The sequence below is a fragment of the Artibeus jamaicensis genome, unplaced genomic scaffold (genome assembly GCF_021234435.1).
Source record: "Artibeus jamaicensis isolate MK-2021 breed Jamaican fruit bat unplaced genomic scaffold, CSHL_Jam_final contig_497, whole genome shotgun sequence".
NCBI lineage: Eukaryota > Metazoa > Chordata > Mammalia > Chiroptera > Phyllostomidae > Artibeus > Artibeus jamaicensis.
Genome location: NW_026521863.1, coordinates 5,189,428 through 5,216,982, shown reverse-complemented (window position 1 = coordinate 5,216,982; position 27,555 = coordinate 5,189,428). Strand labels below are relative to the sequence as shown.

Here is a 27,555-nt window from a genome sequence, read left to right as displayed (position 1 = left end):
TCTTAAAACTCGTAACCGTAAGCCTGAGGAAGCCCCGATCCGTTTTCTACCCGGCCAACGGCCACACTCCCGATCTTGCCCTGGCCCGCCTGCTCGCGGAAGAATCACAGACAGGCTTTGTAAGCACACGTCCAATCACGCGCCTCCTTGGCTCAGATTCCTCCGCTAGAGGCCGCGCCGCAGCTGCAGGTGGCCAGCGAGCGCGTCCACCCCGTGCCGCTCCTCGCGACCCCGCAGCCCTTCCCGTGATGCCTTGCGGATGACCTCTGACCTCGCGGTCCAGCCCCTCCCGCGGGCCGCATCTCCCCGCCCCCGTCGTGCGGCCGTCGGGGGGGGGGGGGTGCCACCGCAGCGCAGCTCCTCTTCCTAGAGTGCCCGTGTCAGGCGCCATCCATTCACTCTGCCTCCCTGTGACGGGGCCCAGCGGCGGCCGGGAGGTTTCGGCCGTGTCGCGAGGCGACGGGTCGACGAGGGGGCGGGACGCGAACAGGAAGGGCGGGAGTGAGCGGACGACGGCGCGTTTGGGCCGGGGCAGGGCGGCGGGCGGGGCGGGGCGGCGGGAGGAGAGGGAAGGGGGTGGGGCGGCGAGGCCTCGCTTCCTCCCTCAGCGCCATTTTGTGGCGGCGAGACCCGCAAATAAAGGGGAGCGTAGGGGGCTGTCGCTACCGTGATCGGGCGGCCTCGGCGGCGATCGGGCAGCGTGGCCTCGGCCTATGTGACTAGGCGGCGCCGGCACGACCTTTGTCTGGAGAGGTAAGGGCGAGCCAGCGGCGGGAGCGGCCGCGAGGATATCTGGGTCCCAGGGCTGAAGCGCGGCCGCCCTGGCCCAGAAGGGGCGCTTAGAGCACGGCGGGCGACTCCAGGCTTCCGAGCCCTCCGGCCTCCCGTTAGTCGCTCCGCCTTCCCGCCTGCAGGGACATTTCCGCTGCTTCTAGGCCATTATCTCCTTCCTCAATCCCCCGGCCCGGGTTAAGGTGGGCGCTCCCGCGGACTGGCGAGACCGGGAGTCCGCCCCCTCGGTGTGCGTCCTGTCCCCGCCTCGGTTTCGCCCCCTCCCACCCACTGGCCGGATCCCGGGGCTAACGCTGCCGAGGAGGGCAGCAAGGGAAGGGAGGCAGCGTTCACCAAATTTCACATCGCGCAGTAGGTTGTTGCTGCTGCTGCGTTCTCCTGTAGACTTCCATTTTTGAATGATTGGTGCATTCTGAGTTAAAAAATAATTCCCTATTGAATTACTTCCAGATTTTCGTGAAAATTGAAAGTCTCATCTTCAATCCTTGTCTGGCTGTTAGTTGATTTTTTTTGTTGCTAGAGAAAGTCCAAATTCTTGTTTTGGTAAAATCAGTTAGATGTTTGATCCCGAAGGACCATGTGAAAAATCCTAAGTAATCGTGTTTATATAGTAAAAAACGATTCTTTTGCGCGAGATAGAAAAATATTTTCATTAGCATGTTACAGTTGTAAATTGTCCATCTAGTTTTCCATCTCTGGAGAATTTAGTTAATTCCAGTGCTGGAAAACAAGTGGAAGTCAGCCCTGTGATATGGATATGAGAGTTGTAATAATTATAAAATAATGATTACATTTGTACAGGATATTAGTTTTTCAAAGTCCCTTTCAGTCTTGTATGTATGTAGTATAGACTCCCCTTGAAAATATAGGGTGGGCAAAAGGTTTACAGTTGTGAGTATGAAAGATAATACAACAATTAATAATACAAGAATAAACATTTTAGCGACTCAACTGTAGGTTTTGCCCCACCCGTATACTTAGTAGCAGTCTTGATGGTTTTCATTAATTGTATATTATGTAACTATTGAAAAAATTTTCTTCTTGCTCTTAAAAATTTTATGTTGGTGGGTCATTTAGGAAAACAAGACCTAGATAGTATTAAATTATTTCCCACTTTTGTGACTCTAAATAATTTTCTATTACTAAGTTTATTAGAGATAAAACTTTAATATTCCCATAATAGTACATTGGCTACTAAGGTGGTGCATCAGGATAGAAATCAATGTTATAAATAAATGTTCTCTCTTGAAAATGTGGGTGATGGAAATTTTTCCTAAATGCACATTAAAATCTTTTATGTTAAATGTTAGTATTTTGTGAACCCCCCCCCCCCTTTTTTTTTTTTTTTTTTTTTTGGTATAGCACTTTTATGGCCCTTGAAGCATTGAGATTTGCAGCACTTTATGAGGCAGGCAAAATTGGTGACCCCTTTCTGCTGATTAGAGACTGTAGCCCAGAAAGTTAAGTGACTTGCTCAGAATGACATGACCGAGAAGGTACAAGAGTCAGGAAAAGGTGGTCTGCCCACTCCTAATTAGTACCCTTTCTGCTCCAATGCCAAGGCTAGTACAAGGTCAGGTTAGTAATTTGTTGTGTTAGGAGTTTGAACCAGGTACATGCTTTCCTGCTGAAGTTGTATTGGCTGGTGCTTGCCTCTCAGTTTAGAGAGGACTGAGTTGCATAACTTAGATCTTAGTGCTAAGAGCCAGGGAGGTACTGGGATCTGCGATGCTGGGCACCCAGCCAAGCAGAACTGAGCCTCCACGTTGTGATAGGCTGGTTTTTTAAGTATTAGGGCATCAGGAGTGGATGATGCTTCTGACATTCTAAACTTGAGATATATTGTCTTTGAATTAGCCATATAAATAACCGAAAGCATTACATAACTTTAAAATCATGCTTAATCATTTTCTTAAGTATGCTAAAAGTTAACCAAATTGGCCAGTTTTGAGTTTTATTTATTTTGCTTTTTTGTATTCTATACTTTAGCTAGCTATAAGCTGCTTGATCATTCTTCTGGATGAGAGGGTGGAGAATTATCCATCTTCATTAGTTACCAACTTGTCATTTCATCATCTGGAAAGTGGGGACTGACTTTCAAAGTGGCTCATAGCACTGAACATATATTCATTTTTCCCTCCAGGGTTCAACTCCTAATGACATTTTAGTCCTTCTATTTTCCTGATGCGAGAACAGATTGTGCTGAGAATCTGGACTGCTCAGTCTTTGCGACTTAGAATTGACTGTAGATGGTTATCGCACTGTCAGTTGTGTCCAAAAAAATTGCCTTGGGAAATAATAAATTTCTTAGCACATTTGTGAAAGTTAAGTTTGAGAACTAAGTTCTAATTTGACTAAATAGTTGGGTGTTGATGCTTTCAAATTTTAAACCTGTTCTAATTTGCCTTTGCCAGACTGCCCATTTAACTATTGTGCAATATCGCGGACTCAAGAAAAGATTAACTTTTAATCAGCTAAAGATAAGAGAGGAGTTTCTAAGTGCTGATGCTCTGAATCCTCTCATTGTGGGTCTGTGGCAGGTGGCGCGATCTCTGGCTGTGAGAATTGACGTGTGCAGGGCAAAAGATTCACACAGAACCTGCATTTACCCTCCGCTCGTATTACAAGTTTAGAAATTCACTATTAAAAAGAAATACAAATATACTCTAAGCAGTTTGTTATTAAAATCTAACCAGCATCAAACTTTTAAGGAAAGAAAACATAAGCCAGTGTTAGAAATTAAAATAACCACTGTTTAAAATTCTAAAAATTAGAGATCACCAAGAATTTTGCTCTTATACATTGAAGACTTTTCCTCCACCTGTCAATTGTCCCTTGGGTTTTTCAAGAAATAGTAATTGGGGGTCTTTTTTTTTTAATGACGAGAAGGAAACTAATAATTAAATGCTTATTTTGTGCCAGCCACCATGCTAAAGTCTAATATTTATCTTAAAAAATAACACATAATTTTGAGCCTTGGTAGTGGTAATCCTGTTTGAAATGGGGGGACTGAGGCCCAGAGGTTATGTTGTCTTTTTTACTGGGTTGGCCTAAAAGTCCATATGGTTTTCTTTTTCTGTAAAATTAAAGACACATTTTTCATTTTCACCAAAAACTTCATTGATTTGGATATTTTGAGTCTGTCAGCTGTCTCCCAGTATTGGCTTCTAGTGGGTAGAGGCCAGGGGTGCTGCTAAACACCTTCTGGTGCGTGAGGCAGCCATGCAGCAAAGGATTACTTGGCTACATGTCAGTAGTACCAAGAAACTTCCCAAACCACTTCTGACACATTTGGTTAGTCATAGCACCTTCTCCATATACTACGTAAATCTTTTTTCTTTTTGCATTTTTAAATTTTAATCTTTATTTCATTTTTTCCATTCCCATTTAGTCCCCTTATACTACTCTCCCCCCCAGCAATCTTTTTTACATTTCAGTTGCATTTTTACCTTTCTTAAAATAATAAACCATAATGCCAAAAATATTGTGTGTATCTTCTTCCATCTTCAAAATTAAAACGGCTGGACAAAAATTCATGAATTTTAAGGTTTTTAAAAGATTTTATTTATTGATTTTTAGAGAGGAGAGAAGTATCAATCAATATGTGGTTGCCCTCACCTGCCCCCTATTGGGGACCTGGTGCACAACCCTAGTCAGTACATGTGCCCGGACTAGGAATCAAATTGGCAACCCTTTGGTTTGCAGGCTAACACTCAATCCACTGAGCCACACCAGCCAGGGCTGATTAATTTTTTTAATGCACGCTATGACTACTATCAGTATAATCTGACAAAATTGTTTCGAATGAAATTAAAGACAGCTAAGCACTACCGGGAGCCATTGTGTGGGAAAAACATAATGGACTTTTTGGCCAACACAATGTTTTTATTTTGTTGCCCTGTTCTAGAAAAGCAGGGCTGTCAGGACTTCCTTAGTGTATTTCTCGATCATTTAAATGCCCTTTAAAAATAGTTTAGCATATTTATTGCTAATTAAGCTTGCAATTAATTTTAGTCGAATAAGAAGTTGAATAACAATTTAGAAAAGAATGAACAAATAGACCCGGGGAAAGTGTTAGGTTGCAGAAACAAATACTAGTTTATTAACTGGAATTTATATTAAATAGCATCCGTAATGCTTAAGTTTTATAAATAAAGTTTTGTGTAGCTATGGTGCCTTTCTGTATCATTTCAGGAAGATCCCTGGGATACTGCCTGAGGTCAATATCTGACTTCAGCACAAAGCTATCACCTCTGCAAGGTTTGTCTTTAATAGGGCAAGCGTAAGAATGCATCGAAAAATTATTTCTCTCAATCCTTCATAGCAACATCAAAAAGAATGAATTTTTTAACAAAAGAAATGTAAACTTAATCTAATAACAGTAGTAACAGTAGTAATATTGATGTAAGATGTTAACAAAACAGAAACTGAGTGTGGGGTATATAGAACCCCTAACATCTCTGCAGCTGTTTTTGTAAATCTAAAACTAAAGTGAAAAGAAGCCCTGGTGACTTGATCATAGTTTTTTGTTTTATCTTCAATGGAAAATAACGAAATCTCATCTCATCTCTTTTTGTAGGATTCAAGATGACCAACGAGGAACCTCTCCCCAAAAAGGTGTGTTTTTTCCCGCAGTTTTTATACTGCTTTTATATATATAATAGAGTTGAAAGGACCGTCTGTGTTGTTTGTTTACTGTCCTCTGCCTCGCCTTGTGGCAGTGACAGCATTGTGATATACTCAGCACTGTATCTTCTGTGCAACATATTTTTAGAATATTCTCAGACTTTGGGAAAATTTCGTTATAATGCTTTCTTTCCCCATGCTCTGCTTTTAGCCTTTATTATACAAAAATTATACAAGTAATGTCAGGAAAGATTATTTCACGGGTTCCTATAAGTTAATTATTTTCTTTTTTCCTAATTCAAATTCTTTTGATTATAATGTAAAGCGACTGCTCTTTTTAAAAAGGGGGGCGGTAACAGCTGTCTAGTTCTTAGTGTCTGCCTTCTCCGCTGGTGTCCTGTTACCCTGTTCTGTGGCCCTTAGTTCAGTTTAGTTACTGTTACACATACAAGTAACACAGGCAGTAAATTCTCGAACATTTCTCATAGCACTGTATTTTCTGATATATCTCCTCAAAGAAGGAAAACAAAAGAAAAAAATAAATGTGACTACATCACACTGAAAAGTTTTTGCATAGCCAAGGAAGCCAGCAAAATGAAAAGAAAACACACTGAATTGAAGAACATATTTGTCAATAAGGGTTAATATCCAAAGTTTATAAAGAACTTATAAAACTCAACACCCCCCCAAAAAAAGAAAAAAACAATTTAAAAGTGGGCAAAAGATCAGAATAAGAGCCATCTGCAGAGAGGATGTACAGATGGCCAACAGACATAGGCAAAGACACTCAACCTCACAATCATCAAGGAGATAAATGTGAATGAAAGCCACTATGAGATGTCACCTCACACCTGTCTGAATGGCTACCATCAATAAATCAGCAAATAGCATTTGCTGGCAAGGATATGGAGAAAGGGGAACCCTTTTGCACTATTGGTGGGAATGCAGACTGGTGCAGCCCTACAGGAAACAGTGTAGAGTTACCTAAAAAAACTGGAAATGGAACTGCCTTATGACCCAGCAAGTCCACTTCTGGGAGTTTATCCAAAGAAACCTGAAACACCGATTCGAAAGAATGTACGCACCCCTGTGTTCATTACAGCATTATTTACAATACTGAAGATGTGCAAGCAGCCCAACTGTCCATTAGTAGACTAGTGGACAGAACAGCTAGGGTACATTTATATAATGGCATACTACTTGGCTATAAAAGACAAGAAAATCTTACCCTTCGCAACAGCATAGATGGACTGTGAGAGCATTATGCAAAATGAAGTAGGCCAGTCAGAGAAGTACCATGTGATTTTACTAATACGTGGAATCTAATGAACAAAATGAACTAACAAGCAAAATAGAGACAGGCTAGAGAGTGGGCTGACAGCTGTGGAGGGGGGACTGGAGGAGGTGTGGTGGTTGAGCAAAAAAAAAACCTTGGGGCCATGAACCACTGGTACTGATTGTGGGAGACAGGAGGTGGGTGGAAAAGTTGGAGGAGGGCATAGGTGAGTAAATGGTGGTGAAAGGAGCTTTGATTTGGGGTGATAAACAGTACAGTATACAGGAGACGTATTGTAGAACTGTGTTCCTGAAACCTGTATGATTCTATTAACTAGTGTCACCCCAGTAAATTCAGTAAGAAACGGGAGAGGAAGTAGTGGAGACAGGGCTTCAAATTCTAGTTGTTAGCCTGCTTGGTACAGAGTCAAATGTGTGCCTATTCACTAAGTCATACTTGTTTTATTTTTTATATTTTAAAGAAGTAGTAACATAATTTCTAGTAGGAATTTATAGTTCAATTGGGGAGGCAGGGTGTGCGCTTACTAACGAGTGAATATTTAAGTGAATAGATGAGATGGGTCTTATAAGGGAAACTGTAATGTGGCCATAATTTTATAGTAGAGTAACAGAGGTACCTCACCTTTACAACCTTCATTTGGAGTAGAGAAACACAGTATTTCTCAATTACAAATCAAACTATTGTGCCCATTTTTTAAAGATTATTTTGAAATAATTACCAATGCACAGAAAGTTGCAAAGAAATGTGTGGAGAAGTTATGTGCACTCCTTCTCCAGCCTCCTTCACCATTAACATCTTGCATAACTCCCAGACACCTTGCATAACATTGTCAAAATCAGGAACTTGACACAGCCCGTTCAGATATCACTGGTTATCGGCAGTGTGTGTGCTTCTACTGGTCCAGGCAGTTCTTACACAGCTCAGTGTGAGCACCACCACAGCCTAAACAGTTGACTGGACTGAACCATCACCAGTGGCCATCACTGGTGCCATTTTTACAACTCTGTCCTTTCCCTCCCCGTCCCTAATCCCTGGCGAAGGAACATTAATGACTTTCCCACTTTAACTATGCTACTTGATAAGTCTTACAGAAATGAAACCTTGCAGTATGTGTATCCTTTTCAGACTTTTTTTTTCCACCCAGCATAATTTTCCCAGCGCTTTATCCAAGTTGTGTGTATCTCTGGTCTATTTCTTAGTATCCCATGGTGTGGGTGTATCATAGTTTAACTCTTCACCTGTTGAAGTTTCGGTAGTTTCCAAGTTTTGTTTGTTATAAATAAAGCTGCACATTCGTGTACAAGTTCTGTGTGAAAGTAAGTTTTCATTTCTTTGGGATATGTGCTTAAGAGCTCACATGCTAGTTTGTCTGGCACATCCATTTTCACTTTCACAAGGAACCACCGAACCATTTTCCAGACCAGCTATACCATTTTACATTCTCACCAGCAATGTGTGAAAGTTCAGGTTTTTTGCATCTTCATCTACCATTTGGTACTATTTCCACTATTTCTTATTTAGCCATTCTGATAGGTATGAAATGATTGCTCATTGGGGTTTAATTTGCATTTCCCTGATAAGCGATGCTCATTTTAAAAATAACAAGTACTTCACCTTTTAAAAAAACTTCTTTCCAACAAAATTAGGGTTTTTTGTTTTTTTTTTTTAAAGAGGAGAGAGATACTGATGAGAAATAACATTGATTGATTGATTGCCTCTCATTTACCCCAACTGGGGACCTGGCCAGCAACACAGGCATGTGCCCTGACCGGGAATCAAACCAGCAACCTTCTGGTTTGCAGCTTGGCACTCAGTCCACTGAGCCACTCCAGCCAGGGCAAAATGAGGGTTATATATATATAGTCTGCACTGACCCATTTAAGTCTCAGACTCTGGAGATGTTCCATTGTAGCACTACTTTGGGGAGGGGCTTTGTATGTCTTCAGTAATTCAAGGAATTCCTAATGAAAACTAACAGTTGAGAGATTAGATGTTATAATCCTGTCTTCATAAAGTACGAGGATCTTAAGTGCCTGTGGTAGTTACATTTTTAGGAAGAGCATTCCGTTCACATTTTGATTCTCTCAATAGGTTCGACTGAGTGAGACAGACTTCAAAGTTATGGCACGAGACGAGTTGATTTTAAGGTAAAATGTCTTTTATCAAAATATAAATACTTTTCTGTAGAACATTATATTGTGTTTCTGTACTATAAAGTTTATATCTTTATGTCACTTGTTCTTTTACTGCTAATACATTTTCAAATCATTTAATGTACTTTTGGAATGTATTTTATATGGCCTGTTTCTTATATGAACATTGAGGAAAGCATAATACTTTAAAAATCTAAAAAGCACTAGGTTCAGTAGCTTCTAGACAATAGATAAGCTGATTTTTTTAAATAGGTAACTGAGTGTTTTTCTTGCTAAGAGAAAATATTCAAAATTTTACATTGAAAAGTGTAACTTGCTGTGGGGAAAGAGTCTGCTTTCAATTTAACAAATATATTGGCTCGGTTTAATGTAGTTATTTCTTCTTTTTCTGTTTGCTGTGTTAAAAAGTTGTCCTGAAGGCTATGTTTTTAGTTATGGAAGAAATGCAGGATTTACTGATGAAAGCAAGTTACTCTTTGTCATATGACAATGTCATATTGGTTAACTCTTTGTGTTGTTCATTTGCTCATTTGCAACTTAAAGGAGTTAGATTAAATTACTTTTAAGAGTTCCTTACAGCTCTAAATTTCTGTGGTTATCAGATAAATGTTTTGCAAAAGGGTATTGTCAAGTGCAGCATTACCGTATTTATTTTATTAAGATTTTATTTACTTACTGGAGGGGAAGGGAGATAGGGAAACACCAATTTATGAGAGATACATTGATCTTACCGTATTTATTTTATTAAGATTTTATTTACTTACTTACTGGAGGGGAAGGGAGATAGGGAAACACCAGTTTATGAGAGATACATTGATCCCTTTCCTCTCCCACGCCCCCCACCGGGGACCTGGCCCACACCCCAGGCCTGCGCCCTGACAGGAAATCAAAATGGCCACCTTTTGTTTTGCAGACCGGCATTCAATCTACTGAGCCACACCAGCCAGGGCTCGGTATTCATTTTTTAAATGCAAGAAACCAAAAAGGGGGTTGCATGTTTTGTTTTTTATCATTTAAATACATTCTTTCTGTATTTTATTACTGTGGTAAGTTTTTTATATGACATCTTTAGGTAAAAATAAAATGAATTATTTTTCAACGTCATTGAACTTTTTTCCTATAGAAATTTTATGGAATTTTTACTTGAACTAAGTAAATTTAAGGGCTTGGAAGTAGGGGAGAGGAGAGTCCTCTCATAAGATGAACACAGATGGCTTGTTCTGTTGCCTCGGGTCTGATACCTTCCCACCCGCATTCTGCTTCCTCTGCCTCTGTCATGGACACAAGCTCTAATCTTCCTTTGTCATAGTCTCACATGTAAGACAGTTTCCCCTTTACATGCCTTTACTTTCCTCCATAAGTATTCTAAAATGCATCTGTTCTCTCCTGTTGAGGATGGCACTTGCTTATGACATACTGCCACTTACCTGTTCTCTTTGAACCTCTGATATGGGACAGTCCTTGCCTTTTATCCTTACTTAGGTAATTCCCCTGGTTATGATGTTTAATCTTTTTTTTTTTTTTTTTTTTTTGGCAAGTTCTTTTTTTCTTTTTTTTTTATTTTATTGATTATGCCATTACAGTTATTCTATTCCCCCCTTCATTCCCCTCCACCCTGCACCCCGTCCCCCACCATTCCCCCCTTTAGTTTATGACCACGTGTCTCAAGTTCTTTAGATTCTATATTTCCCATACTATTCTTGCCCCCCCCCATCTATTTTCTACCTACTGTCTATGCTACTTATTTTCTGTACCTTCTCGCCCCTTCTCCTCCTCCCACTCCCCTGTTGCTAACCCTCCATGTGATCTTCATTTCTATGTTTCCACTCCTGATCTAGCTGTCCTCTTAGTTTGCTTTTGTTTTAGTTGTGGTTTTAATAACTGAGTTTGCTGTCCTTTCACTGTTCATATTTTTTATCTTTTTCTTAGATAAATCTCTTTAACATTTCATATAATAAGGGCTTGGTGATGATGAACTCCTTGAATTTGATCTTATCTGAGAAGCACTTTATCTGCCCTTCCATTCTAAATGAAAGCTTTGCTGGATAGAGCAATCTTGGATGTAGGTGTTTGGATTTCATGACTTGGAATATTCCTTTCCAGCCCCTTCTTGCCTGTAAGGTCTCTTTTGAGAAACCAGCTGACAGTCTGATGGGAACTCCTTTGTAGGTGACTGTCCCCTTATCTCTTGCTGCTTCTAGGATTCTCTCCTTCATTTTAATCTTGGCTAGCTAGTGTAATTATGATGTGCCTTGGTGTGTTCCTTCTTGGGTCCAGCTTCTTTGGTACTCTCTGAGCTTCCTGGATTTCCTGGAAGTCTGTTTCCTTTTCCAGATTTGGGAAATTCTTCATTATTTGTTCAAATAAGGTTTCCACTCATGGCTGTTCCTCTTCCCCTTCTGGCACCCCTATAATTCGGATGTTGGTGTGTTTAAAGATGTCCTGGAGGTTCCTAAGCCTCTCCTCATTTTTTTGAATTATTGTTTCTTCATTCTTTTCTGTTTGGTCATTTTTTTCTTCCTTCTGGTCCACTCCCTTGATTTGAGTCCCTGTTTCCTTTCCGTCACTATTGGTTTCCTGTGCGTTTCCCTTCATTTCAATTAGTTTAGCCTTCATATGTTCCTCTAATTTGTGACTAAAATCAACCAGTTCTGTGAGCATCCTGATCACCAGTGTTTTGAACTGTGCATATGAAAGTTTTACTATTTCCTGGTCGCTTAGAGTTATGGGCTCTGGGACTTTGAGTTCTTCTTGAGCCATGTTTGGTCTGTTCTCGCCCAATACGAATGAGGAATGGAGCCTTCTGTGTTCACCAGGGCGGGGCCACCCAGGTTGCTGGTTTGTGATGCTTTATGTGGGGGCGGGGTCAGTGCTGGGCAGTGGTGGTCCCCTCTACTGCTTCCCACCACTGGGGCCTGCATGGTCTTTCTCAGTGCTCACTCCGCTGGTTTATCTGCGCATGAATGTGTGACCGCGGTTAGCTTGCTGCCTTGCACCTTGGGCCCTCACTTGGGTCTGCCCGTTACAACCCCGCTCCACCAGCCGCTGGCTCCGCCCCTCTTACCTGGCTGAAGGGTTCGTTGTTGTCGGACTTCGGTATAGTTCAATTTTCTGTGTTTTGGTTGTGGTGTTTTTTTTTGGTTTGGTTTCTTTTTTCTTTTTCTTTTTTTTTTTTACTAAAACTTTGTTGTCTTTAAACTTTGTTGTGCAAGAAGGCAGTGTTTCCACCTATACCTCCATTTTGGCAGAAGTCTGATGTTTAGTCTTTTTCTCGATTTAACTGTGTTTGGGAAGTGATCAGTACTATAATTTTTAAGATTTTATTTATTTATTTATTTATTTTTTAAGAGAAGGGAGGGAGGGAGGGAGGGAAATGTCTGTGTGGTTTTGTCTGGAGTGTCCCCTACAGGGGACCTGGCCTGCAACCCAGGCATGTGCCCAGACTGGGAATCAAACCGGCAACTCTTTGGTTCTCAGGCCAGCACTCAATCCAGTGAGCCAAACTATCCAGGGCAAGTACTATAATCTTAGTAGCAATTTTTAGTATTGTTGCCTTTAAAGTTTTAAAATCGTGTATGTATTCTTGGAGTCATTTTAACTTCTTCTTTTAGGAAATCCTCATTTATGACTTTTAAGTGAGTTTTTTCTCATTAATTCTCTTGATGATTTTAGGTCACCTACTACTTATTTACCTAGTCTCTGCTTTTTGACTTTTTGATAAGGATATTCTTGTTGAGCTTTTATGTTTTTCTGTCACTCTAAAACAAACGGTCCTTATATAGCCCCCACAAAAGACCTTTATCCATCCCCAAACACTGAATGCACTCGCGCTGTGTCCTGGGTCGGTGGGGCTGTAAGAATAAACGTGCTCTGGGCTGAGCAGCAGTGTGTACGTGGGAGGTAGGTTAGCTTGGTATTGGGAAGTATTGTTTGTTCGTTAGGTTGTAATTATTTACAGCAGGTCTGTCAAGGTTGTTCAGACTAGAAAAAGATTTTCTAAAATTAAATTTTGACTAGCTGCAACTGAAGAGCCGCTTGAAAACACAGGTCTTCAGTCAGCAAGGTAATGACATTCAGGGCAGTCTACTCTTGCCTTAGCAGTCGATCAAACTTATGACTGGGGAGAGGTGTGGTGTTTATATGCAGTAATTGCAAGAACAGCTCATGTAGCCTGTCGTGTTTGGGCAGAGAAATCTGACAAGGAAGAATGGTCTCCTCATACTGTGATGGTGTACAGCATTTATGCAGGTTGTTCTGCCAGTTCGATGTGGCTTTAAAAATGATCTTGAAAAATAGTATATTCTTCCTCCCCCCTTTTTTTTTAATTTTTAATTGATTATGCTGTTACAGTTGTTCTATTCCCCCTTTCATTCCCCTCCACCCTACCCCCCATCCCCACCATTACCCCCCCTTTAGTTTATGACCATGTGTCTCAAGTCCTTTAGATTCTATATTTCCCACGCTATTCTTGCCCCCCCTTCTATTTTCTATCTACTGTCTATGCTACTTATTTTCTGTACCTTCTCCCCCCTTCTCCTCCTCCCACTCCCCTGTTGCTAACCCTCCTTGAGATCTTCATTTCTATGTTTCCACTCCTGATCTAGCTGTCCTTTTAGTTTGCTTTCGTTTTAGGTGTGGTCGTTAATTGTGATTTTTTTTTGTCCTTTCACTGTTCATGTTTCTTTAACTTCTTTTTCTTAGATAAGTCCCTTTAACATTTCATATAATAAGGGCTTGGTGGTGATGAACTCCTTGAATTTGATCTTATCTGAGAAGCACCTTATCTGTCCTTCCATTCTAAATGAAAGTTTTGCTGGATAGAGCAATCTTGGTTGTAGGTCTTTGGATTTCATGACTTGGAATACCTCTTTCCAGCCCCTTCTTGCCTGGAAGGTCTCTTTTGAGAAACCAGCTGACAGTCTGATGGGGACTCCTTTGTCTGTCTCCTTAGCTCTTGCTGCTTCTAGGATTCTCGCCTTCATTTTAATTTTGGCTAATGTAATTATGATGTGCCTTGGTGTGTTCCTTCTTGGGTCCAACTTCTTTGGGACTCTCTGAGCTGCCTGGATTTCCTGGAAGTCTATTTCCTTTGCCAGATTGGGGAAATTCTCCTTTATTATTTGTTCAAATAAGTTTTCCACTGGTGGCTGTGCCTTTCCCCCTTCTGGTACCCCTATAATTTGGATGTTGGAGCGTTTAAAGATGTCCTGGAGGTTCCTAAGATTCTCCTCATTTCTTTGAATTCTTGCTTCTTGACTCTTTTCTGTTTGGCCATTATTTGCTTTCTTCTGGTCCACTCCATTGATTTGAGTCCCAGTTTCCTTTTCATTGCTATTGGTTTCCTGTGCAATTCCATTCATTTCTATTAGTTTCGCCTTCATATATTTGTCTAATTTGTGGCTATAATCAACCAGTTCTGTGAGGATCCTGATCACCAGTGTTTTAAACTGTGCGTCTGAGAGTTTTGCTATTTCTTCATTGCTTAGATTTATAGGCTCTGGGGCTTTGAGATCTTCTTGAGCCATTTTTGGTCTGTTCGCACTCTTTAAGTTTGAGGAGCGGAGCCTTGGACTCCCAGGTCGCTGGGTTGTGAGGCTGTATGTGGGGGCGTGGTCAGAGCGGGGGAAATGGCGGCCCCTTCTGCTGTTTCTCACAGCTGGGTGAGTAGCAGCACCTTAGGTGGTTCACCTGGGCAGGGCCACTCAGAGTCGCTGGGTTGTGAGGCTGTATGTGGGGGCGTGGTCAGAGCAGGGAAATGGCAGCCCCCTTTGCTGTTTCTCACAGCTGGGTGAGGATTAGCGTCTTAGGTGGTTCACCTGGGCCGGGCCACTCAGAGTTGCTGGCTTATGACGCTGTATGTGGAGGTGGGGTCAGAGCAGGGAAATGGCGGCGCCCTCCCTGCCGCTTGCCGCGGAGACGGCTGGGTCCCGGTCCAGTGGCCCACTCCCTCGCTTTTCTATCCGCGCACAAATGCGCGACCACAGTCAACACGCAGCCCGTCTCCCCCACGGTCGCTGGCTTGGACGCTTGCTCGGTCGCTCACTAGGTCGAACCCTGCGCCTGGATTCCACGCGCCTGAGTCCGTATGACCGAGTTTTCCTGTGCAACCTGGCTTCACCAACCGCTGGTTTCGCCCCTTACCGGTCAGGCTGAAGAATTTGTTGTTAACGGACTTCCGAAAAGTTCAATTTTCCATGTTCTGGCTGTGTTTTCTGTTGCTAATATTTAGTTGTCTCTAAACTTGGTTGTGTGAGAAGGCACAGCACATCCACCTATGCCTCCATCTTGGCGAAGTCTCTCTCTTTTCCCCCTTTTTTACAGGCAAAAATAAGTATTTTGAGAGAGTCACATGGTATTTTCACAGAAGAGCCAAGATAAAGAACCTTCAGTCCCTTATAATTAGGCATATTTTTTATATGCCTTTTGTTGAGGTGGGCAGCATATCCGAAAGCAGTAGTAGGTGTTTTGCTTGGCTGCCGTTCTCCAGGCACTGTGCTAAGTGGCTCGCAGTTCTATGCGGTGTGGGATCTGATCCCGAGAAGCACAACTGGTGTGTTCTCAAGAGAGGACACTTTCCTCTGTATTGTGTTTACATAGCTCCTATACCTGAGAGGGAATGATGAAGTGACTAATTTATTACTGCTAAACTAGGTTTGTAATTACCTCAAACTGGAAGAGACCTTAAAAGTCATGCAGTGGAATTCTCAGTGCTTAATTCCTAAGCTTACAGATGTGATTTTTCTGGTTAATGAAGCAGTTTCCGTTTAACAGCTAACGTGAATTTATTTTTGTACTAGATGGAAGCAGTATGAAGCATATGTGCAAGCTTTGGAGGGCAAGTACACAGATCTGAACTGTGAGTTTGAGTTTTACCTCTAAAGACCATGTGGAAGATCTCCTTTTAGACTGTGTAGACATGCGGGATGATTGGTTTTGCTAAGCAGATGTCATTTTTAATTAAATGTTAATAGAACTGTGTCCAGTTACTGTTTGGGGACTAGGGAATAGTTGAATGAGCATGGTCTCTCTTCTTGGGAAGTTCACGGTCACTGGGGAAGACTAACATGCGATAATGATACAATAGCATGACTGTTGTAGCATAATTATGGACAAGGTTCTGAGAGAGCATAGACAGGGAAACGCACAACTACTTGTGACTTTCCTCAATCTGTCCCTTAACCCTCCACAGAGGAATTGGAATTAAAGCACGAGTGATTAGTCTAGACTTAAATTGTAACAATAGGATATGGCTGTGTTTTCAGATACTTTCAATATCTGCTAATAATCCCAGCAAGGTTTATTATTTCAATCCATTTTTTAAGATTTCATTTATTTTTAGAGAGAGAAGAAGGGAGAGAGAAAGAGAAGGATAGAAACATCGGTGTGGGAGAGAAACAGGTCAGCTGCCTCTTGCACACTCCCATTCAGGGACCTGGGCCACAATCCAGGCATGTGCCCTGACCAGGGATAGAACCAGCGACCTTTTGGTTTGAGGGACAACACCCAGCCTAGTAAGCCACACCAATCAGGGCTAATTTCAAACTGTTTTAGTCTCACTTTTCACTGAGAGAAACTTAACTATATGTGAGTATAGAAGCCAATATAGTTTTCAAGCCCATAAATCTTAACACCCTAAAATTTTCATTATTGTACAATAATATTATAATCCATAGAAGTTACAAACATGAAAACTTAGAGTAATAATTGTCCATGCTGTTATTTGCATGTTTATTACATTGAATAGGATAAAAAGAATGCTATCAAGGACTCTGAAGACTGTGTAACACACACAGATGCTAGTGCTGAGGCTTCCCAAGCTCTGCTGGGACAGACAGGGCTGTCACGGCGCAACCCCACCTGGCAGGGGTGAGGCGGGCAGGCTGCTGGCACCGCTGCTCCCACAGGAGCACTTGTGCTCAGAACGCACTTCCTCGTTCTAAAGGAGTTAGGATGGAGACTAAAGACTTGGCTGCATTTCTTTATCCTGGTTTTTACATCCTTGACAAAGACAATTAGAACTTTCTTTTGGTTAATTCAGTTTGATTTTGAAATTGTATTTCATAGTGTTCTGACCCTTTTTCTTTCAATCATCAGCTAATGATGTAACTGGCTTAAGGGAGTCAGAAGAAAAACTAAAGCAACAGCAGCAGGAGTCTGCACGCAGGGAAAACATTCTTGTCATGCGACTAGCAACCAAGGAGCAAGAGATGCAGGAGTGTACTGTAAGTATTCCAGATGTTTTGCCTTCTTTTGAGGGATTCGTTTTTAGTCCATATTACATATGCTAATTAGACCTCAACTAATTCCATATACTTAATGCTAATTATAAATGCACATTTTGTTAAGGTAGATATGCTTTGAGCTATAAACAGCTAAGTGTAAAATTTTGGTAGATAGCCTCTCATCGTTGAATTTAGAATACATTTTGTACAACCAGAAGTCAGAAGCTTTCAGTTACTCCCTGACATCTCCATGGTTTGTGAGAACTGAATATCTGAGGGTATAAGGAGCACCTGCTGTTTACTAAAGAACCATCTGATTAGTTTCTCCTCTGTGCTCCTCACCTCTCAGTGTGTAAAGCTAGTTTTCTTAGTACCAGCGACTTGTACCACGCTTCCTTTTGACTATCACAGTTTTCATTCATACCGTTTGCCATGTCTGCATATATCTCAATGGAGTGACATATTTGATGGATTAGCTCTTTGAATTTAGATTCAATTTTATGTTGTCTTCAATAGTTTTAGCCATTTTTTAAAATTTGCTTTTTGTATCTGTGCTATGCTAAATAGGGCAAGCTCTATCCCTATTGTTTTTCATTTTAAAATCTGAACTTTTCTTGAATTCTTTTGTGTGATCTCCATTCACTTGACACATACTTATTAAAGTCAAATGAACAGGCAGTACTCTGGTCCCTGGGAACTGAAGTGAGGGGCACGGTCCTGTCCTAGCTCTTCTCATCTCGATGACATGTTGTCGGGGCTCAGTCACATCCTCTTGTGCAGAGGTTACCCACCTTTCCATGAAAGCGTCTAGTCCTTGTTTGGAAAAGTGGGAGTCGCTTTTTCAAAATGACTCACCTGTCACTTTACTTAAAACAGTAGTCTTTGTCATTTTCTCTGCTTTCTCACCACTTTTTTTCCTTCTGTTTCCATCTTAACTACCACTGATTTTTTTCTCTAAGGTCACCAATGCGTTAATGAATTTCTCTTTTTTTCAGTACTCATATGTCTTCACTTCTGTATTTTCAACTACTAACCATCCTCACCTTTGCTAGTGATTCCAAGAAGTCTCGCCGGTATTTTCAGTATTACTGTATTTCTTTCTATGTAACACCCACCCCACCCCACCTCTCGGACAAAATGGTTTTCTCTTATGATTTTCACGTCTAATGGAGTGGGTAACGCATCTCAGGTGCCCAGTCTCAAAACCACTCTATTCTTTCCTCCTTTTTCTGATATTTAGGATTCTAGACTCTACCATCTACTCATTTAATAGTTTTAGTTCTCCCTGTTTGCACGGCATTGTGCTAGGTGCTTGCATGTGCAAAGGAGGAATCTCACCTTCCAAGTGCTCACACCTGCTAGATAGAATGGGAACGAGTGACTGCGGTAATGCCGTCCCCCACCACTGTGTTTTGAACTCCTCTTCTTGAGTCCCCTTTTTGACGTCCTAGTTTAGCCACTTCTCACTGCTTGCTTTAGACAGTGTGTGCTACTGACTCACCTCTCCGGTCCTCCACTGTCCTGTGTGCACTGGCAGTTCCCACTGGGGCGTGCCAGATCAGATCCTTCATTGGTGCCCTGTCACCCCGTGTCTTAGCCTAGGGTTTAAGGTTATCTGACCTCGAACCTAACCTTTTCCACCCACATAGTGACTGTGTCAGTGTCAGAGAGGCATGTTTTCTTTAGTGATAACATTATGTGACATGTACTACTACATGAACTGCTTTGTACCTGTTCAGTTGTCCCAGGAGTTGGCCCTACATGGAGTGAGCAGTTAAGCTTTTGTTTCAAATGCGTTATCTTAAAAAGATTACCCTAAGGAAGGATTGCCATACTAAGTAAAAATTAGTATGTTTGTTCACTGGGGTGATATATTCCTTTTGGTATATTTTTAGCTTTTACTAATTCATGATAGAAATTAGCTACTTATGAAATATTAACCAAATCTTACTTAAGCCTTAGTGTGAAGTAGGATCTTGAACCATATCTTTGGGAGTGAAGAGAGTGATGCATTTAATGCTACTAAACCATATTTCGTATTTTAGAAGGGTGTATTTAATGTGCTAGTAAATAGTACAACTGAAGTCGAAATTGAAGGTTTCATATGTAAGTAGAGGGGTCTGGTGTGGTGGAGGAGGCCCTGGACTGGGAGTCAGGAGGCTTGAGGTCTGGAGTTCGAGTCCCAGTTCTGGCGCTGAGTTAACTGTATCCCTGAACAAGTGCTTCATTTAATTTCTCAAAAATAAGCAGTTTGGATTGGTCAGTCACTGTCCAGCTTTACAATTCTAAGATTCAAATCTGCTCTGAAGGAAAAAAACAAAATTTATTTTGGCTTAAGGTTCTATTTATAAAGCTGTTTTATAGGGTACTCTTTATAAAGTAATGTCAACACATGTAGATATAAATACTACATATTTTTAAATCTAGAGATGCAGATATGTGTTTCAAATTGTAATCTTGTATCTGGTGTAATTTTAGGGGGTTTGTACTATACCTAGCATAACTTAAGTAGGCACAAATTTGAATGACTAAAGCACACTGTAGTGTTATGATTAATATTTTAAACTTGGCTTTTCTTCAGTGGGTACTAGTATGTTTTAAAGTATGTAACACTTTTTTGTAATGTTTTGGTTGCAAAGTAAGATATGGCCTCTTTATTTAAAGGTTCCAAATATGTGATACACTCAAATGCCCCTAATTTATAATGGATAACCTTAAGTAGTTATTTTTCATTGTTACTCTTTCTAGAGGATTTTAAGATCAAAGGGAGAGGGTTTTAAGAAACAAGGTAGTAAATCCAGTGAATGAAAGGGTTTTTTACCCCCCTTCTCATGTAAGTCTCCTTTGACATGGTAGTGATTGTCTCTTGCCTTGCGCAGACTCAGATCCAGTACCTCAAGCAAGTCCAGCAGCCCAGTGTTGCCCAACTGAGATCAACAATGGTGGACCCTGCAATCAACTTGTTTTTCCTAAAAATGAAAGGTGAACTGGAACAGACTAAAGACAAACTGGAACAAGCCCAAAATGAACTGAGTGCCTGGAAGTTTACGCCTGATAGGTAAACAAATCATACTCCCCAGTCAAGACTCCCTGACAGTCCCACTGCGAGAAAGCGGTGGTGGGACGGCAAGTACTCGTTTCCACACCAAGACTCAGACTTTTTGAGCCAAAAAGCCACATTCTTATCCTATCCAGCTTGTAATGGTTAATGTAAAACTTACCAGATGAACCTTGTGTTTCAGCTTTTTTCTCTTCCCCCTCCCCTTGCTTCAGAGGCCTGATGGCGTCGGACTAATCCGAAGAAGTGGCCACCTCCGAAAAATCCCCTTCTAGAACATGTAGACACTTGAGAAATGTTTCTGTTTGAAGAAAATAGAGGGAGAAACAGAAGTCTTAAGTCTGTGGCACACTGTGTCTTCAGACAGTTTGGAGGAATGAAAACCTAGAGATTTAAAATCATGAATTGAACATGTAAAATTCCAGTAAAATGCAAAAATGGAATATGCATCGCTCTTAACCCTGAGCACAGTGACTTAGAGACACTGTATGTCAGTTTTGCCAATAAGACTGTGGACTTCGTGATGTTGTTGAACTGCTTGGTCAAAACTGAAATGAGGTGAATTTTGCCTTTAAAGGGTTTATTTGCTAAGAAACAACTTCATAGTTATAAGAGAATCAAATAATAGATATCAGTACAAGTAGTTCATATACTTAACCATTTAGTTTGGGGCTCTATTACTTGAAGGAGCCTTAAGTCAATGTGGTTCTAATCAATGGTTTGTTCTTTGAATGGTTGCTAATCCTGTAGATAACCTTACCAAGGACTGTACAAACATGAAGGGGTGGTATCAAACTTCAGGTTTAAACTGTTTGAAGCATTATAAACATTCATTTCACAACTAGATTGTATAAGGATATTGGCTGTGATGAGACTCACTGCGTTATTTTTCTAGTAGTGAAATTTATTAAATCCCCATTCCATTCAACAGGCACATGTTGAAAGAGCATTGTCATTGGTATTCATGGGGGCATGTGTTCCTTCGTTGTATTTGGGCCTTTTGTATCACACTCTTGATATTAAATTAAATGTGCCTTGAAATAGTTGGTTTTTTTTAAGTTCAAGGAGTACTATGATGATTTTGTTGTACTTTTAACATTTTGATTTGGGGGGCGCTGTGGAGAGCAGATTGATTTTGGAAAAATTATTGCCGTGCTCTTCAAAGGAAAGGAAAAGGCTGTGCCTCTGTTTTCCAGCTGGCATCATAACAGACAAGGAAACTTGACACTTGTTACTTTTTGACGCCTTGTCCCAGGATATTGAAGTAGAAATTAATGTGGGACAGCCTCACAGGGTGCTGCCAGAAGACTGGGGAAATTGTGTGTTGGAACTGTGGGCTGGCCTAAGTGAGACCTTTTGGGACTTGGAAAAAAGGTATAGTGATCATTTCTAGCAAACTCATTTGATCATTTAGATAAATGAGGCATTTTCTTCATGCTTCCATCCAGTCCTGGAGGTGAATTTTTTTTCTTCAGATCATTCTATAAGTCACCAATTCGAATTTTCTCTTGGTGATAATGGAGTCTAAGATGAGTGGAAGATAAATGTTCCAGATTGTCCCAACGTTTAAGTGCAGTTTTAACAAGGGTGACTTAAGTTCTCTCTTAATCATTCCAGTCAATTGTAAGTATCATGTATGTTTATGCTCCAGGGAACTGATGTGGGCAGAGGGTGGGTTGAAGTGGTTTGTGTGACTGCAGCTCCGCTTCTGAACTTCTCAGTTCTTGTGGGGGTTGGAGGGTAAGTAACCAAATCTGTTGGAAAGTAGCTTTTTGCGCCTGCATTAAGGCTTTTGTATATAATTTATGCCATTTAAGATCATAGTAGAAATGGCCTAAATATTTTTAGTAGGTCAAGAGATAATTCATAAAATGTGTAATGAGCATGTGCCCTAATACAGCCAGCACCTTTCTTTGCATCTAGGTAACAGTCGCTTTGGGGTCTATGGGTTTTTTCGTTCTTACTGTTGAATTTTTTACTTACTGTTGAATTTTTTTTTAACTAATGCAATAATACATGATCATGAATAAAATTGACACAGCATGAAGCAAGGTGAAGACGGAAAGTGAGCGTCACTCCTGGATGTGTGTGACCTTGCCTTTCCCCTGTTATTCTCCAGGAGGAGAAACCACTGTTACAATTCTTGGGTATCAAGATCATTTCTGTGCATGTATTGGTTTTAAACAAATGTGAACATACCTACAGATGATTTGCTGCTTTGCCTTTGTTTTCCACTTTGTCCCGTGGACATTTTCACTTGTTTGTGTTTGTTGTTGTTGTTGTCGGGGGGGGCTTCCATTCATTTAGCTTCATTTTTAATGGTTACATAATATCCCATTGTGTTGGTGTGTTTTAATCACCTATCAATAGATTTTTTTGTTTGTTTGTTTTTTTAAAGTAGGCTGTAAGCCGGGGTATTCCAAGTACTATAAATAATACATCATTGATTTTAAACAAATAGTACATAATCAATACTATGTCTGGAATAATTCAAATAGAATGAGTTGTGGGGTTGGTTTATTTGTTTTTTTCCTATTCTCTTTTCATTTTGAAAAAATGCCCTGAATTACTTTGTTCACTTGAGTTAAATATTTTATGCACGTGACAATGAGTATGTTTTAGAGGGTCTGTTTCGGCGTTTTGGCAGTTGTCACCTTGCATTTAAACACTGAGGTGATGGTGTGTGCGCTTCTCTGAGACCCTGAAAACCGCAATGCACATTGTTTGTTCTTTTGTATAAATTTTTCTCTCAAATTAATTCCTTATTGTATTTTCTTTGTGGGTTGTTTGATTTTAAGAATGGGTTGGATTTTTTCTTTTTGTAGTTAAAAACGAATTTTATTATAGAGACAGTTACTTCTAATTAGAATCTTAGATTCTTATGTTTTTGTGGTGTAATGAACAATACAAATTTTACATGATGTAATTAGTAAAATGACATAAAGTTACAAAATATTTAAAGAAGAGCAGTTTTGTTAAGATTTGTTTTAGTAATCATTAATTTTAGAAGCCATAGGGTTATCTTAGGGCATTTATTTATAAAAAGGTACAACTTCATAAATGAAACATTTTTGCATTAGAATTTGGGCTACTTTATGTAATTAGGTCACAAATTAATGTATACTGAACCAAGTTGGTTTTTTTTTTTAATCTTTAGTAAATTTATGTAAAAGATTTTTCGGGCCGATTGGAAGACACTGGTGGTACATGCTTTGTAAGACAAATTGTGGGAGCGCAGGCAGTGAGCTGTGAGGAAGGGACGCCAGTGTGCCCTGCCTTTTTCTTTATTCCTCATTTGATTTCTAAACTCTAGTTCAGTGGAGGCTCAAGTCTGAGAGTGCTCAGGGCGAATGGGAGCCAGCTGCCTATAGTAACAAACAGGAATAGTAGCTGTGAAATTGCCACAGAGAGAATAATAAAACCCTTGCCCTGCTCTGGCTGGCTTTAGCCTGAGGCTCTTGTGAGCAGTAGTAACTCAGGCTGTGCATTACCAGAGTTGTGTAAGGAAACTCAAGTTACAAATTTGCTGGCATTATATTATAGGTTAGAACACGTGCTGTCAAAGAACCTTGCAGCACTGAAAATCATTTACAAAGTGCTCCCATTTTAAAAGTTCTAAGTCTTAATAGAATCAGATGCATTCTGAAATAATATATTGGGCAAGCGAAAACCTCACTAAAAGAAAGTATCAGCAAAAGTGTTTTTTTCCCCAGCAAAAGGTTGTTCTAAACTTAACACCATCACAATACCAAACTTTCTGTCCAAGTCTCAAAGGTAACATCGCAAATATATGTTTAAGTCACATCCCTTTAAAAATAATTTCTATGATTGCTGAGCCTAAAGAAAAGCAGGAAAGTTTTGTTGAGAGACTGCCGTTAAAGGTTTTGATTGCATTTCTTGTGACCGCTGTACATATGCATGTAGGTTCTGTGTGTTGTACGAGCTCTACGAGACTGATCTGTGGAAGTATGGCGCTCCTCATTTGGTGTATATTTGCATTTGTGATAAGTAATACAGATTTTCTTTTGTCCTAAGGATAAGGGTTTGTAGCATGAATAAAACCTTAACCACATATGAATATTAAATTTTAAAAAATTAGTGTCATATTTTAAAATAGCTATGAAGTTTTTCATATAAAGAAGGTAAATGAGGGATTGATGAATAGAAATAGTCTCGAGGCTCTATTTTTAAACACCTCTTTAAAAAGTTACTGAACATACCTCAATGCAATAAACATTCTTGTGAGAACTGCCTATTACGAGGCATCCTATTAAATGCTGTCTGGCAAGAATAAATGTTCACTTACATTCATAGGTACTGATTTTCACAAATTAGGCATTTTAAGGAATTACTCATTTGTACTGTTGCATTTAATTTTTCCAAGAACTTTTCTGATCCATAAAGCTAAGTTACCTTCGTGTTAATATTGGCATATCTGAAGTGGGTGTTAATTAACTGGCCTGTTTCTATTTCAAATGATAATTTGGAATAAAAATAGATTTCAGAATTATCAATGTAATGGCCATACAGGGTGGCCATTTGGGTGCTTTTGGCTTAGGGTGTGTTTTTACTGCGGCACTTGGCAGAACACCGAAACTCGGAAGACGGAGGTGTTCCAGAGAAGAAGATGGTGATCGTAGGGACGCGTCTGCTGGGACGTGGTTATGTTCTGCACCTGGGACCGGTGTCGCTGTAATGATTGCAAGCAAAGAAGGTTGTAGAACTTTTTGTTCTTTTTGTGATGGATGGCTCTTTCCTTTGCAGCCAAACAGGCAAAAAGTTAATGGCGAAGTGTCGAATGCTTATCCAGGAGAATCAAGAGCTTGGAAGGCAGCTGTCCCAGGGACGTATTGCACAACTTGAAGCAGAGTTGGCTTTACAGAAGAAATATAGTGAGGAGCTTAAAAGCAGTCAGGATGGTAAGGGTTGTTTGTTTGTTTTTGAAGTTTGGTTAACATTGCCCTGCTTTGTAAAACTTTGCCAGGCGTGATATTACAGATTAGGCTTTGTACGTGTATTACTCTGGCCAATGGTTCTGTAAAATTATGAATTAAAGGTTTCTAGTTGGGACAGCAAACAAAGCTGTTTAATTTTAGTGCTTCTCCCCCACCCCCATTTTCTGGATTGTTGGTTGTGCACATTTCACAAAAAGCTTTTGTTTTTCAGGGGTGAGATTTGATGAAAGAGGAAGCCTGTTATTACTAAGGCATTACATAGATATAGGATTTATAGTCAGTGCTTAAAATGGGGGGGGTATTTTCATTTAAACAGTTTTTCTAAGTGTAAATTTTGGAAGTATTTGGCTGTTTGCAGCAGTCTAAAAGTATATAATTGATTGTACCTGGAAAAGTCCTATCTAGTGAATGTGATAATATATAAGTTTGCTAGGACAAACCAAACTTGTCAGCCACCATCCTTTGGCAGTGGGGGACAGGGGAGCAAGTGTAGCTCTTTCTCCTCTTTATGAGGAAGGTTAATAGTACGGAAAATATCTAAACTCTGAAAATTACATTATGATTTACTGTATTTGACAGTTCATTGCAAAGATCAGTAGCCAAATATATCTTTAAAATTACCTTTTCAGGGTAATAATTCTTAGCTCTTACTCTTTGTAAACATAGTGAATATGAGATTCTGTATAGTAGTGAGGACTTCTTTTTTACCTCCAAAAGGCTTTTAGAACTTAATGGACATTTGTATTCTATCAATTTTGAAGCTATTTTTTCTGGGGTTTTTTGGGGGGTTGGGCTGTTGTGGAATAGTCCCTTGGCTACTTGGCCGAGGCCTCTTTGGAGTGTTGGCGAAAGGACCGTACTGCTCTCCAGGGGCTGACCTGCCTTGGGGCAGAGAGGATCAGTGAGCGGAACGGTCCCGTGGGCCTGTGCGTGGCTCAGACAAACATGAAGTGGGTTTTGTGGGCTGTAACAGTTGCATGTACTAGATGGCTTGAATCACTTCAGACTTGGTTGCTTTAATACATTTATTTTAAATTTCTGTCTTCCCCTCAAAACAAACTCATTCTTGAATGGCTATTTTAAAATCAATCGTAGAATAGTATTTGGTCACTGAAATATTTATTGACTACCTGGCTTTGTGGCAAGCTGCAAAAAGTCTTTCAAACCACGCTGTAAGAGATGTTAAAGTAGGCTCCGCTCTCCTTTGCACAGAACTGAATGACTTCATCATTCAACTTGACGAAGAAGTAGAGGGCATGCAGAGTACCATTCTGGTTCTTCAGCAGCAACTGAAGGAGACGCGCCAGCAGTTGGCTCAGTACCAACAGCAGCAGACTCAAGCCCCAGCTCCAAGTACCAGCAGGACTACACCTTCTGAGCCTGTAGGGCAGGCGGAGGCCCCAGCTAAAGACTGCAGCCGGCTGGCCAACGGACCAAGTAATGGCAGTTCCTCCCGGCAGAGGACGTCTGGGTCTGCGTTTCACAGGGAGGGGGACACAACTGAAGATGGCTTTCCTCCTTCTCCCGGGAATGGTAATAAGGCCTCCGACAGCTCAGAGGAGAGAACTGGCAGAGGAGGTAGTGGTTACGTAAACCAACTCAGTGCGGGGTATGAAAGTGTAGACTCTCCCACGGGCAGTGAAAACTCTCTCACACACCACTCAAATGACACAGACTCCAACCCTGACCCGCAAGAGGAGAAAGCAGTGAGCGGGAAAGGTAACCGAACTGCGGGTTCCCGCCATGTTCAGAATGGCTTGGACTCAAGTGTAAATGTACAGGGTTCAGTTTTGTAATATTTTTCCAGCAAATTTTTATACAGTATCATTTAATTTGGGAGAGGTTACTATGGAGAAAATTAATGCATACTTTTGTCACAATTTGCCTTTTTTGGTGGGTGTGTGTGTTTTGGGGGTTTTTTTTCTTTCCTTTTTTTCCTTTGCTTCGATACCTCTGCCACTTTGGAAACTGTAACAGTTAATTACTTTGTTGCTAAAAGGACATTTTGTGTAGGGTCAGGTTATTTTTCTATGAGTTAATGTGAAGTTGTAAATGGAAATCTCCCCGTAAGGTATAACATGATGACGTCTGCGTAGCTCTGTGTCTCGAGCCCGTGCTGTGCCGGGCGTTCTTGCTCATGCTGTCACTATACCATTGAGACCTGTAGAGTAGATGTGGGTTAGGACTGCCGAGTCTGCCCAGTGCCGTAGTTTTATCACTGAAGGATGGACTTGTCGATTGAGTCCTGTAGTAGATTCAGTGTTAGATCCAGTTTTTCCACCATACATCTGTGCATTTTCTCTTTAGGTGCCTGAATGTTTAAGAAATTCGTGTGCATAGTTACTCAGTTTCTACAAACTGTTGTACCCAGTTAATGCATATTGCTTTGTGACTCCAGTGTATCGTACCTGTACTGACCAAACCTAAATAAAAATTTTTATGGTAACTCCTG

General features: G+C 40.6%; 1 protein-coding gene across 3 annotated transcripts; it reads left to right on the top strand.

Moving 5' to 3' along the window:
- The first annotated feature begins 575 nt into the window (after positions 1-575).
- WTAP (WT1 associated protein) lies at positions 576-27,555 on the top strand. 3 transcript variants are annotated; one of them, XM_037126059.2, is made up of 9 exons: positions 576-753; positions 4,987-5,052; positions 5,372-5,409; positions 8,807-8,862; positions 15,666-15,724; positions 16,963-17,090; positions 19,970-20,148; positions 24,913-25,067; positions 26,316-27,555. In XM_037126059.2, the coding sequence occupies exons 3-9, from the start codon at positions 5,380-5,382 to the stop codon at positions 26,897-26,899; spliced, it is 1,191 nt and encodes a 396-aa protein (XP_036981954.1). In that variant the 5' UTR covers positions 576-753; positions 4,987-5,052; positions 5,372-5,379; the 3' UTR covers positions 26,900-27,555. The 3 variants fall into 3 exon arrangements, with proteins under 3 accessions (XP_036981954.1, XP_036981953.1, XP_036981955.1); XM_037126058.2 differs by lacking the exon at positions 4,987-5,052; XM_037126060.2 differs by lacking the exons at positions 4,987-5,052; positions 24,913-25,067; positions 26,316-27,555 and adding an exon at positions 20,364-21,206 and having other exon boundaries at positions 579-753.

What these genes read in the sequence shown, in the direction of transcription:
- WTAP (XM_037126058.2), top strand. Translation starts at nt 5,380, where the DNA reads ATGACCAACGAGGAACCTCTCCCCAAAAAG. An exon ending in CAAGTACACAGATCTGAACT is followed by an intron (nt 15,725 to 16,962) that starts GTGAGTTTGAGT and finishes TTCAATCATCAG; the next exon opens with CTAATGATGTAACTGGCTTA. An exon ending in TGGAAGTTTACGCCTGATAG is followed by an intron (nt 20,149 to 24,912) that starts GTAAACAAATCA and finishes TTTCCTTTGCAG; the next exon opens with CCAAACAGGCAAAAAGTTAA.